General features: G+C 40.6%; 1 protein-coding gene across 1 annotated transcript in view; it reads right to left on the bottom strand.

Moving 5' to 3' along the window:
• Positions 1-854: 854 nt before the first annotated feature.
• Positions 855-14,422, bottom strand: part of LOC140508312 (zinc finger protein 181-like) — a 17,776-nt gene continuing 4,208 nt past the window's right edge. Inside the window, exons 3-6 of the mRNA XM_072616134.1 lie at positions 11,342-11,395; positions 9,958-10,084; positions 9,308-9,409; positions 855-6,729 (exon numbers count right to left, since the gene is read on the bottom strand). Coding sequence (XP_072472235.1) covers positions 5,747-6,729; positions 9,308-9,409; positions 9,958-9,991 — 1,119 coding nt within the window. The 5' untranslated portion in view covers positions 9,992-10,084; positions 11,342-11,395 and the 3' untranslated portion in view covers positions 855-5,746. The remainder of the gene's footprint in view (positions 6,730-9,307; positions 9,410-9,957; positions 10,085-11,341; positions 11,396-14,422) is intronic.

The raw sequence follows: 14,422 nt of genomic DNA, 5'->3' as shown, positions 1-14,422 counted from the left end.
CATCTATCTAGAACTTTTAGCTGATTGCAAAAAATCTTTTGATCTGAAGGTGATGGAACTCTTGAAGTCAGGAGAAACTACACATTAGACAATACTTTCACTAATAAATGGTTTTTAAACTCCTTGAAATCTCAAAAGTTTCTTGGTAACAACACCCCAACTTCTCCTTGAAGCCTCAGTGAAGAAAATCCTCTGTTTTGGGACAGATAATACAAACCCAAGGCTTTCTTACTGACTTGGATTATTTTCATCCTCCCTCTTGATCTAAATTATCTTCCTGTTTCTCCCTAAACTTGAAAGATTTGACACGTTATCCAGCAGCATCATGAGACTGATGATACTCCCTACCTGCAGCCTATGGACTTGACACAAAACAACAGTGGGCTTTCCACTTGCACTGTTAACTAAGGCCCTCTGTCTAGAAAGACATAATCTTGATAAACTCAAAGTTCATTCACATCTTTTTCTAATAACTGAATGTTCAAAGAAAATTTATTTTGTTTTCTTTATCCTAGCAATCAAGCTTTTTCTAAAACCATTAGTAACTACCATGGGATACAATATTGTCAGCATTTTTACCTTCCCTGTGAAGTTCAGTAAGCACTTAATGGTTCTACAGGCAGTAGGAAGGCCCCACCTTCTCTGAGAGGATCATTCCATTCACCAGAGGTTCCTGTAAGCCTTCCTCCCCCCCACCCCCATATTGCCTTTTCCCCATTTTAATCACCAGAAATACAAAGTTATTGCAACTCACATTTGCCAAATATTGCCAAATAGTCTGGTCCAGGCCTACACATGATACTCCAATGATTTTAACTTAGAATTGGATCACAAAATAACACTGAACAATAAAATACCATAAAATTACTTTTTATTTGTAACAAAGGATAAAAGGGATAGTTGACTAAAAATCAATACTGCTCCTTTCTGCCTTTCCATGGTAAAAAAATAAGAAAGTCCCAGAGAGTGGTAGAACTTTGCCAAGCCTCTGACCACACCAAATCTGGTAGTATTGTTTTTAACCTCTTTTCTACTAAACATGGAAAGCACAATCTAGATCAAATACAGTCAAATTATATTGATCTCAACACATTACTGGACCTATTTTTCCTGGGCCCATAACTCCTCCAACATAAGACTGTCCTCAGCTTTTATCTTTGCCAATTTGCTGGGGCTGAGGTGAAACCTCAAGGTCAGGGCTGGGGACCCTGTGGGCTAGAGGCCACATGTGTTATTCTAAGTCCTCAGATGTGGCCTTTTGACCGAGTCCAAGTTTTACAAAACAAATTCTCTTATGAAGGGGATTTCTTCTGTGAAGTTTGGATTCAGTCAAAGGGCCACACTTGAGGACCTAGAAAGTCACATGTGGCCTTGAGGTTCCCTACCCTGCTCAAGGCTGTTTGATTTACATTTTTCACATTAGCGATTTTTAGCATTTTCCCCAGTTGTTGTTCAGGCTGTGCAATTCATCCTTCGAGAGCCGTTTGCTCATATCCTTTGGCTTCTCCACTGAGGAATGGATTTTGGCCTTACATATCTTCAATACAAAATCCTCATGTGAAAAAAAGGGATAGAAAGCTTCCCCTTCCCTCCAGTCAGTGGTTTCCCTTTTTAACTGACATATGTCAGTTTTAGTTTCCCAAAAAGCCTTTTAATTTCACCTAATAAAAACGATCAATTTTATTTTCCCTAATTGCCTCTATCCTGTTTTGTTATGAATCCATCCACTAAATGCAAGTAGGAAGAACCAATATAAAACAATTGAAAATCATGTTATAAAATTATAAAGAACAAGTTTGACTCCAAAGAAATCATGTGAAAAAGCACCTCCCATTATTTCTTTGTAGAAGCAGGAGTTCCATGGGTGTGGAACAGCACACGTGTGAATATATGTGTGTGCATGTACATGTACACATACTTGTGTAGGATACTGTTTAACACATATAAACAGCCACGTATGTACTGTTCCACACCACTGTGCATATAATGTATACACGTGTATTGCACTATGCATTTGTCCTTCATATTTGAAGACCATGACATCAGAGAAATGATGACATGACTTGCACTTAACTTTCTTTTGAGTGAGGGAAGGCTGTGCAAGGTCAGCAGCCTCACTACCTCCTCCTGAGCCATCTGGATTCAATGACCAGAGGTTCAACAGGATGACTAGAGACAGCCCAGGATGCAATGGAAGACCTTGGCCTTAACCTTAGGCCTATTCAGGTATTCACTTAGGGTGAGGTAACGTGTAAGATTGAAGGCAAAAGGAAAAGGGAATGGCTGAGGATGAGACGGCTAGATATAACATGGAAACAATGATATGAGCTTGAACACACTTCAAGAGACAGTCTAGGAAGAAGGTCCCAGTGTGCTCTGGTCTAAGGGTCACAAAGAGTAGGACATGACTGAACAAAACACATACATGTATATACACATGTACACATGTGTATAGTCAGGTTTTTGCTATACTGAATGGTTTTGGTGATTTAAAAAATTGTTATAGGGGATCATTCACATGGAAAGGGCAGAGGTAGAATTATAATAGGAAATGTAAGTAATATTAAAAGATATTAATAAAGGATCTTTAAAATGATGATTAAACATGGGCCTAAGAGAAATAATGTGAAAAGGTACCTTTCCCCACTTCCTTGGAGATGAGGGACTGTAGCCAGGTATGGAACACTGCAGAGAACATTGCTTTGGGGGGTGGGGGGGCCACATATTGCTTCCTTTTTTAATGAACTTTTGTGCTGTGCAGGATGGTTCTCTAGGTGGAGAAGGATATATTGGGGAAAGCAGCGGATATGAAAACAGATGATATCAAAATGAAAAAAAATGCACATAAGCACCACAGTGATACGTCCCAAGAAATGCAAGATTTTTGTCTTTGAGCACATGGTAAAAGCAATCCTGTCATTTCCATGACTTGATCCTCCAAGCAGTCTGTGAGCCATCCTACTAGTTTGCTGTAACTGCCTTCTTTCTTCTCATTTTGCTTCTATTTAGAATGCCAAGGTTGATGTGATTTAGTTGTTTTATATGTGTCCGCTCTGGTGACTGGAGGAAAACCTCACATTTGGAGTAACAACAAAGTGAACTTGGTTGATTTTATACAAACTCTGGGTCTTTGGCTCTCTTTCCCATAATCCTGCCACCTTCACTTCAAAAGGGAAGGGAGCCCTTCAGGACTGAGGATCATTTTCTATTTTTGCTTCATCGCTAAATGGTTAGTGGATTGGGGATGAGTCTGTCTCCATAGTCAGTCAGTGAATAAGCCTTTATTAAATATTTACTACGTACTAGGCATTATGCTTAGTGCTAGAGATACAAAAAAGGCAAAATGAGTCTCTGCTCTCTGAGGGCTCAAATTCTAATTTGACAAGACACATTTAAATAACTCAGTACATATCAATTACACAGAGCAAATATGAGGTAACTTCAAGGGCTAAGAAGACACTTATGGTTGGTGACACCAGGCAAGGTCTACCATAAAAGATGGGATTTTACCTGACTCTTGAAATAATCCAGGGAAATTACTTCAGTAGGAGGCTGGTTTTATTCCCCATCCTCCTCTTCAGCATTTCTTAAACTGGGGGGTCACAACCCTGTTTAAGAAGTGCTGAAGGGGTCAAGAGTAGAAAAAGTTTAAGAAGCCCTTCTCTAGAATAACATCACTTTTGAGGTATTGTCCTCCCCGTCAGCATCACTCTGGGGATCATCACTGTACACACTATCTAAGTCAAAGTTACTATGAGCCCTTGTTGAATGGGCTCTTCTTGGAGTTAAATCTGCTGGATTTCCCATCCTCTTGTCCTCTACTCACCAGGAACTCTGACTCCTCTGCTTGTGGGTAACAGGTGCTTGCTTTGTATTACCATCTTTGGGGGCCCATTGTCTGCCCATGCCTGGGATTATTGTGAGACCTGATGACTAGCCCAATATTTAAAGTACACGGTATATAGCACAGTCAGATCTTGCTTTACATAAACTGAAGTTATACAAATTCAACTTTATGTAAGAATTCTGAAAGAAATCCCCATTCCAAAAAAACCACCTATGTCAATTTTACTGTATAGTACTGTGTTCTCCCATGCTCTGCTCCTGCCAATTCACTTGGCACTCTGCTCTCCCCCCAAAAACCCCCAAACATTAAGAAAACCCTCCAAGTGAAAGCAGAACAGATTTGGGGTTGGGGACTTGGCTTGAGACCTCTGATGCTAAGACTAGACATAAAAACATTTGGCTAAAAGTCTTTAGCATCATTTTTGCCCACATACACTAGAAGAAAATGTTGACTTCTCTGCCCCAGTAGCTCAGGCCTCAGGGAGACCATGTGATTAAAAATATTAGAACGGTATGAGTAAAACACTCTGGCTGTAGGTCTCCCAAAGGCTGGGAAGATGTGCTTCCAGACTTTTTGGCTTAGGCCAAAGCCAATTATCTCATTAAATATTTGCTTTTAAAATCTCTTCCAGCCTTGCAATGTATCTTAAGAGAGAAACCATAGACAAGAAAAAATGGTTTCCCCATTTTTAGTACAGTTAAAGGACTTCTCTCAGATGTCTGTATGTCTAATAAGGTACTATGTGTCACGGAAGTCTTTCCCACATGAGGTAAATGAAGGCTTCCTGACTTTCTTTTTCCTGAGGGCTTTCCCATATTCATTGCATTTATAGGATATCTTTGTAGTAAGAGTATGTCATCCAATGGCTGAAGGTTTTCTCACATTCTCTAATGGGTTGAGAGACTACGTCAGTGAAGGCTTTACATTCAAATGCTTTCACTCCAGTATGAATTCTCTGGTATCTAATAAAAATATACTTTTCATTGAAGGCTTTCCCACAATCACTTGTTTCAAAGGGTTTCACTCGACAATGAGTTGTCTGATATCTTGTAAAGTCATACTTTTCAATCAAAGGTTTTGCCACATTCACAAGGTTTCACTTCTTTATGAGCTTTTGGGTATCTAATAAGGGCATTGCTTTTCAGTGAATAATTGCCATTCATTACAATCAAAAGGTTTACTTCCAGTATGAGTTTTCAAATGTTTATTAAGCTTTCCTTGGTGGCTGAAGATTATCCAACATTCATTATATTCACAGCCTTTTGTATCTGTATGAGTGATCTGATTGTTGATAAGGTATTCTTTTGGTCTGAAAGATTTCCCACATCTGTTACAAAGAGTTTCCTTCTGTTAGGAATTATCTGATAAAATTCTGCTTCTCATTCAAAGTATTCCTACATTCATTCAATTGAAAGAGTTTCTATTCAGTATGAGTATCCTGTGATCCTATGAGTTTCATCCTTCAGCTTCAAGGTTTTTGCACATTCACAACATCCCAAAGATTCATTCCAACATGAATTCTGATGGATAATAAGGAATTGCTTCTCCCTGAAGGCATTTCCCCATTTATTATGTTTGAAAGATTTCTCTTCAGTATGAATTCTCTGATACATGCTAAGATGAAGATATAGGCTGAAGGTTTTTCCCACATTGATTACATTCAAAAGGATTCATTCCAGGATGAATTCTCAGATGTCTACTAAGACTCTGACTCTTATTGAACTAGTTTCTACATTCACTATATTCAAAAGCATTTTTCTCCACTGAGGGCTGACTGATTGCTTTTCAGGTGATCCTTCTCCCTGAAGCTTTCCCATATTCATCACATTCTAAGAGTTACACTCCAGTATGAATTCTCTGATGACTATTAGGATCCAGCCTGCCATTGAAGGCTTGTCTTCATTCAGGACCTTTAAAGGGTTTCACTGTAGTATGGACTCTTTGATGCCTACTCAGGCTCCCCCTATGGCTGAAGGCTTTCTCACATTTATTACATTCAAAAGGTTTCTCCCCTGTATGAGTTCTCTGATGCATTTTAAGATGATCCTTCATCCTGAAGGCTTTCCCACATTCATTACACTGAAAGGGTCTCAGGCCAATATGAATTCTCTGATGTCTAGAAAGGTTCTGGCTGACACTGAAAGCTTTTCCACATTTACTACATTCAAAAGGTTTCTCTCCAGTATGAGTCCTCTGATGGCTTTTAAGATATCGCTTCTCCCTGAAGGATTTCCCACATTCTTTACATTCAAAGAGTTTCACTGTACCAGGAATTTCCTCATGTCTAATGAGGCTTTCCTTCTCACATTTATTGAGTTCAGTGGATTTTTCTCTAAAATGAATTTGTTGACATTCAGAGAGATTTGATCTTTTGTCAAAAGCTTTCCCACATTCATTACATTCATAGAGCTTTTCACCAGCTATATGACATTTAATGGCATCTGAGTGGTAGATGAAAAATTTCCTGCCTATGTTACACTTATGAAGCTTCTTCCCTGGGGAGAATTTATTACACTGAATTTTGTCAGAGAAGTTTCTCAGGCTCTTTGCAAGGATGTTATACTTATAGATATTTTTTCCCACAGCAGCTCTTTCTTGGGCAAAACAGACTGGCTCCAGATTAACATGTCTCACCAAAGAATTATTTTCTGGTACATTTCCTTGACAAGATGATCTTTTGAGAATGACTGTTATTTGGTGAGATTCTCCTTCCTGGGGACCCTTCTGGCTTTTTAACTTGATCATACATGTCCCAGATTCTCCTATATTTAGATGCCAGGAACTGTTCTCTGATCCTCTTTCCTTGGCTGATGCTCCCAGGCAACTGTCCAAACTCTGAGACAAGTCTAGGCTCTCATACCAGTTCCCTTGATTAAACAAATCTAAAAGAAACAAATATGTGTCAGAAACACAGAAAACAGAAAAAAGGGTCATAAATTCTTTGAAGAGGAAGTTTTGTTTTTTTTTAACAAAAAATGGTACAATCGAAAATATCCCTGTTCCTTTCAGGACCAAATACAAAATTTAGTTTCATGTTTAAAGATCTTCATAGCCTCAACCCTTCTTCCCTTTCCCATTTTCTTATACCTTATCCCTTGTACTATATCCTTTTTGATTCAGTGACAAGGGCCTCCTGGCTGTTCAGTCTCTCAGTTTCTGGTCATCTCCCTTATCTGGAGTGCTCTGCCTCCCCCACGCTGACTTCTGACCTCCCTGGCTCCTTTAAGTTTCAACTACAATTCTACCTTGTACAGGAAGATTTCAGTGCCCTTCCCTCCTATTTCCTCTATATAAAGTTTGTTTGTATATGTTTGTGTGTTGTCTCTCCCATTAGATTATAAGCCCTTTAAGGTCTGCCTGTCTTTTAGATCCTTTTGTGTCTCCAGTCCTTAGCATGATGCTTGCCACATAGTAGGCACTTAATAAATGTTCATACATTGATTGAAAACATAAAAGTTTGGTGTTCACAATTCATGCATAACTCCCTAAAGGTGTGTGAATATTTTTATGTGTATAACCACATATATGTGTGCATGTACACATATATATATACTGTTGTTGTGTCTCTTCAGTCATATCCAACTTGTGTCCACATTTGGAGTTTTCTTGGCAAAGATACTGGAGTGGTTTGCCATTTCCTTTTCCAGCTCATTTTACAGACAAGGAACCAAGGTAAACAGGGTTAAGGGACTTGCCCAGGGTCACACAGCTAGTAAGTGTCTGAGGATTTGAACTCATCAAGATGAGTCTTCCTGATTCCAAGCCAGGTGCTCTATCCAGGTACCACCTAGCTGATATCTTTCTACCTATTTATCTGTCTGTCTGTCTGTACACACACACACATACACACAGATGCAGACACAGACAAATTCTGAAAAGAAGAACTGCAAACTACTAGGAGCTACAGGAAAGAATGCTCCAACTCACTAGTGATAGGAGAAATACAATGCAAAACACCAGTAAATCGGAAACAACAATAAAAGTTGGGAATCCTCAATGTTGGAGGGGCTGTGGGAAGACAGGCACACTAATGCACTGCTGGGAGCACTGTGCTACAGCACATTTTGGAAAGCAATTTAGAATTATGCAAATAAAGTGACTAAAATGTCAATACCCTTTGACTCAGAGATGCTATTACTTGGTTTATATCCTAAGATGGCTAATGACAAGAAAGTCCCCTTACACCACAATATTTATGGCAGCACTTTCTGTGGTGAAAAAGGTGGATCTAAGTGGATCCCACCAGTTGGGAATGGCCAAACTAAGGTTCATGAATGGAACAGAATATCACTGTGCTGTAAGAAACAATAAAAGAGCGCACACAATAACTTCAACAAGGTGAATAAATAGATCCCAAAGCAAATAAAGAAGCAACAAAAAAACCCCCAAGTCAACGTTGTAGAAACACCCAGGGGCTCCAGTGAGGGCAGCTAAGAAGACATCCCAGCTTTACTCCTCTGTAGAGGCGGGAGGTCAAGAAGTCTGTTGAACTGCATGTATTTTCAGACTTTTTTGATGTACATGTTGGTTTTGCTGACTTTCCCCCCCTTTTTATTTTTTATTTAGAAATATGATGTACGTTTTGCATGTCGTCTTTTGTATAACGGGTATGATGTTGCCTGACTTCTCAACAGGAGGGGCCAGTGGGAGGGACAGAACTTGGAATTTGTTATGAGGAATGGTTCTCTCAGAAAGAGAAAGGGGAGAGGTACTAGGAGAAATTCTGGGGGTACAATAAATAAAGGTTGTCAATAAAATTCCATTTTAAAAAATTCTCTTCCTGAAACCTACTTGTTATTGACTAAAAAAATAAACACATACAACAGTGGAAAAGATTAGATAAGAATAAATTAGAAACCAACTAAAAACAGTGTCCCATAAAACACAAAAGCAAAAATTCCTTGAGGAAGAACACATTTGTTCAAAAACTCTGGGAAACCTGAAAAGAGGCTTGACAAAAATTAGAATTAGACCAGCATCTTACACAGCATAACATTTAAGTTAAAATGGATATACAGAAAGCGGGAGAAAGCAGGTTATTATTATCTGAATATTAAAGAACACATCATTTAAAACTTTAGAACAGAACTAGATCAGGTAACTAACTACTGTGGCAAAAACGAGAATTCTCAGACTTGAAAGGAAGGACAGAGATGATCACAAAAGATACTCTGGATAATGATGGCTACATGAAATTTAAGTGCTTTTGCCCTAATAAAAATGAATGCAAGTAGGATAAGAAGGAAAAGTGGTTAGCTGGGGTAACAAAAATCCCCTTTGCATCAAATCTCCTCTCCAATATAAGGAAATATGTCCCAGCAGTATTAGATACCAAAACTCTCTCCCAAGTGAATAAGTGGTCCAAAAGTAAGCACAATGTTTCAATAGTGCTGCTTCTTGAATGATCTGCTGAACATCCATATGTAATGAATCCCATCAGCCTACTTGTCATTCCCTCACCTGGCCAAGGGTCTCTGGGAAGTTCCTCCTCAGGTATCCATGGTGCCTCTCCTCGTTCTAACTGGGAGATCACATGTGGTTTGGAAAATGGAAGTCCTGGTCCTGGGCATAGAAATAGGAAAGGATTGGACAAATCTATCTCAAGAATCTAGTCCTAGACTCTTTCTCTTCATGGAAAAGAAGAAATCTGAGAAGGTGCAGAGGATGGTACAATGAATCTCTCACCAACATCCACTTCTCTTCTGTATAAATTGTCTGATTTGGGCTGAGAAAGAAAATTATTTAATTTGATGTCTGCTGTGTTACAAGAGTAGGATCTTTTCACTCCTTCAAGTATCTGCCCCAGCATTTTACCAAAATCTCCTATTTAAAAGTTAGGTTAAGAGTGCAGGAAAACTTTCACCTCAGGGCCAGCCTGGTCAAATTACAGGATTTCCAACCATATAAAAGCAAAGAATTTGTGCCTGGAAATATCCAATCTTCAGGCTCCAAAGGACTTTGGACTCCTCTTACATTATGAGTATACATGAATACCCCTATACATTAACAGAAGCCAAGAGGTATTTTTCATACCCCTCAAAGCTTCTGGAAATGAGACAGCAAGACTAGCCCAGCAGGTAGATGGGAATCACAGGGGCAGCCATCCTTACCCACAGAGACCAGGTTCTCATAATTCTCCAGCATCACATCCTTGTATAGATCCCTCTGAGCAGGGCTCAAGCATTCCCATTCCTCCAATGAGAAGTCCACAGATACATCCCTGAATGTCACTGGATCCTGAAACACCAAACACAATTCTTCTTAGCCAGGACCATGTCTCTCACAGTCCAAGAAAACCTAATGGAGTTAGCAGTGTGTAAAGGTGTGGGGAAGGGATCTCAAAGCACTTTCTGTACTGACTATTTATTAGTTCTCAGTTGTCAAGAGAAGGCTGTGGAAGAAACAATAGAAAAGAGAGTACTTAAAAATGATAAGAAGGAAATGGAGGTGATTTGGAGGTATGGACCTGAAGGGAGGGACTCTAAAAGGAAAAAAAGGCAGTGGGTATGGGAGGATAAACATGAAAAGGAAAGTAAATGAAGGATACATGAAACAAACTGTTAAGTCACACAATTGGTGAAATTGGAGTTTATCTGAAACAGAAGACAGAGATGGGGAAGTTGTGTGTCACCATCAAGTTAAGATGGGCAGCAAAGCAGCACAGTGGATACAGTGCCAACCTTAGACACCTACTAGTTCTGTGACCCTGGACAAGTCACTTTACCCTGTTTGCCTCAGGTCCCCATCTGTAAAATAAGCTGGAGAAAGAAATTGCAAAGCATTCCAGTATGTTTGCCAAGAAAATTCCAAAATGGGGTCACAGAGAGTCACACATGACTGAAACAACTCAACAACAACAAAATCAAATTAAGAAGAGGCTGGTAAGCTGTCCAGCTCTTAAAAAGACCCTAGGGAGTTGAGACATAAACATCCTCAACTAGTTCAAAAGACTAAGCTGAGTATATCTTGCTCAGTAGAAGAGCAGAGAAAATTTGGCATTGACTTGAATTGACTTTGTGAAGTTTGAATTTCTGCCACAACTAAGACTGTGACATCTCTGTTCCAAGAGTTGGCTGGTTTCCCTCCTACAAGGTGAAGGGACTTGAGGACTGCCCATCCAGATTCCAATTTGAAAGGGGCAGAGAAGTGTCCCTGAATATAAAAGGCATCAATGAAAAAACAAAAGAAAGCAAAGTGGCAGAAAAAGTAGAGAAAATTGTTCTTGGAAGTCCAGCTACTACATTGGCTATCAAAATTAGGACGTTAATGTTCTAGACAATACATGGCTAAACATAAAGCTTGACACTTGGTGCAACAAATTCGCTCAAGTCATGGCTCCCATGTTCTGTCAGTTCTGTGTCATCCATTGTAGTGTTCAAATATTCCGTAAGAGAAAACCCAACACTGAGGTCTATGGATGAGACTTGGATGGGCTACAGCCATTCAGGAGAATGGAAGTGAGATGATATTTCAGGAAACAGAATCTTAACTTACCTGGTATCTGGTGGTCAGAAACTCAGAAATACTTCCTGCTTCTAGACTCCTGTCCTGAGCAAAGACAGGAGCTTTAGAAGGCTGAACTATAAGAGGGAAAGAAGTCATGAAGGTGAGTGATACCTCCTTAGAGCTCCCACACAGCATTCACCAGCACAGACCCTCATCCCCAAGCCCTTCCACCAAACCAGTCGTATACTCTAACTACCGCCCCCCAACAACTTCCTCCTCCCCTCTCCCTGAGTAGCCAAATGGTTCTGAAGAATGCTATAAAACTGTGTTTAGACTAGGAAAGCTACAGATCTATGCCACTTTCAACAGGATCCTCCCTGGAAACTCTTTCATTCTTCACTTGTTGACCCCATGATATTTTGGCCAAATTCTTTTCACCACCCTGAAGCCAAAATTCCCACCTTAAAGTCCCCTTGGACATGACCTTTCTTCTAACTCTACTAAGACCAAGGATGACAAGATCTGGTTGGGACTGTCTTCTCATCCCTCTGATTCTTTTCTGATGCCTCTGTATCTTCACTTTCATTTTCTCCCTCCTTTCCCCAAAGCTGGAGGTATCCCTCCCTTCCCCATCCAGCACAGGGGTCAGATTAGTGCCTCCTACATCTGGACTCTCCTTTTCTGGGGACTAAAATCCAGCATGGGATAGAGTGAGCAGATTCAGGAAATGCCTGAATCCCTAGAACCCAAAGCAGATGTTAATGGGTCATTACAGATCAAAGTGTAAATCTTTCCTCGAAGGAAAGTGGGCTCCTTGAGTGCAAACACTTTTCCCCACCTAGTGAGTGCTTGATAAATGCTTGCTGTTTGAGGAAATGGTTGAAGGTTCTAGGAGAGTAGCTAAAGGATCTCTCTTTGGTTGTACACTATTTGATATTTCTATCATTTTTTCATAAAGGTAAAGTAAGAATAGGGCAGCTGGAGGCACAGTAGATAGAGTGCCAGACCTGGAAACAGAAAGATCTGAGTTCAAATCCAGCCTCCGACACTTACTAGCTCTGTGACCTGTTTACCTCAGTATCCTCATCTGTAAAATGAACTGGAGAAAGAAATGGCAAACTGCTCCAGTATCTTTGCCAAGCAGAACTCAAATAGGATCAAGGGGAGTTGGACTGATAAAACAGCAAAGGAAGAATGGTTGTCCAATTTTATGACACACTGATTAAGACTCACGCTAGGAAAGAAAGAATCCACCTCCTAAAAATCTCAACAGACTACAACAATGGGCCCAATCTTTGAGACAAATTTGGTGGGGAAAACCAGAAAATTCTACACTTTGGCTAAAAAACCCCCACCAACTTTACACATTTGGGCTGGGAATACAGGAGGTGAAAATAGTTTCTGTGAAGAAAACCTAGGGATTTTTGAGGATGGTAAGGCCAGGAGGTGCCAAGAAAGTGACAGGGCAGCCCAAAATAGCAGCTGCGGCCATAGGCTGAACTGCAGAGTAGGTAACAAGGGCCACTAAGACCCGGATGGAAGTGGTCAGGAAGCCCAAATGAGACAAGTAGCTGGACAGCCAGTTAGCCAACAAGGGCCAGGCACTGCTCTAAGTGCTAGGGAAACAAGGCCAAAGCAGAGTCCCTGCCCTCAGTGAGCACACATTCAAATGGGGAAATGACATGCAAACATGGAGATGTATATATGTATGTATATGTGTGTATGTATATATGCACACACATACATATATGTAGTAAGAATGGCAGATATTCTCAAGCTAGAAGAAGGTGGCAATGCAGGGGCCTGGAAAAGGCTTCTGAGAGAAGATGGGATTCAAGCTGAGTCTTGAAGGGAGTCAGAGGAATACAGTCCAAGCATGAGGGAGAGCTAATGACAAAGCACAGGGAGAACTGTTGGGAGGAGCAGCAGGGAGTCCAGAGGAGCTGGATCCCAGAGTCAAAAGTAGATTGGAAAGCTGAGAGGGACCAGATGGTGGAGGGTGATAAAGGGCAAAGGGTATTTGATGTTTGATCGTCAAGGTGACAGGGAGCTACAGATGTATTAAGGGGGAGGACACAAAAGAAAATTAGCAGTTGAGGTACTTGTAAATGTTACTCCCTTTGCCCTGGATTGTTCCTTAATATAACTTTCCCTGAATTATCAGTTTTCTTTTCTCCCATAATAGGCAAATTCTTCTCTCCCAATCATTCTATCAGCATTGATCAAGGATCCACGAGAAGGAGCTCAATGGTACAGTGGATAGAAAACAGAGCTTAGAGTAGGGAAGACCTGAGTTCAAATTTAGCCTCAGACACTTAGTAGCTCTGTAATCCTGGACAAGTCACTTACTCCCTGTCTGCCTCAGTTTCCTCAACTGTAAAGTAGGGATCATAATGGCACCTACCACCCAGAGCTGCTGTGAGGATCAAATAAGATAATATTAGTAAAGTGCTTAGCACAGTGCTGAAACTTCACAAGATATCTTGGGGTTTACAGGCTAGATTTCTTTTAAGGTCCATGCCTTAAGCCCAAATCACTCTGACTCTCACGGATGGGCCAATAACAGGGCCCAGCCCAAGCCTCATTTGGTCATTATTTGGGCTCTGATAGCTCAAAAGAAGTGTAAATAGCAATTGCTTCTGTTTTGGCCAGAGATCTCGAGGGTCTTCCCCTCTCACGTTGTTTCTTCTTAACTAGGTAAAAGAAGTCATTCTCTGCCTCATTTCTTACCTAGCCTTAATCACTGAATGGGCACTGCCTCAGACAAACTGAGCCCTGGGAAAGACTTTAGCTTAAAGAGGACAAGTTCTCCCACTGCAGACTGGGCCATCTCCAATTGTTCTGGTCTATAGCTTACCACTGGAACCAGATGGCTCTAGAAGAGAAAGTGAGGCTGGTGGCTTTGCCCAGCCCTGCCTCACTTAAATCCAATTCACTAGCAAATCAAGACATCCTTTTCCCAATGTCATGGTCCTCTTGGAGAATGAAGGACAAAAAACAGCAGCACAGCACTGGCACATAGTAGGTGTTTAACAAATGCTTTTTCCCATCATTATGTTCCAGATACTGTGCAGGGTGCCAAGGACACAACACAGTTCCTGCCTTATAGGAGCTGAAAATTGGAGGAGG

This window comes from Notamacropus eugenii, chromosome 5 (genome assembly GCF_028372415.1).
Source record: "Notamacropus eugenii isolate mMacEug1 chromosome 5, mMacEug1.pri_v2, whole genome shotgun sequence".
NCBI classification, from domain to species: Eukaryota; Metazoa; Chordata; class Mammalia; order Diprotodontia; family Macropodidae; genus Notamacropus; species Notamacropus eugenii.
This window is presented reverse-complemented; position numbering and strand designations above follow the sequence as displayed.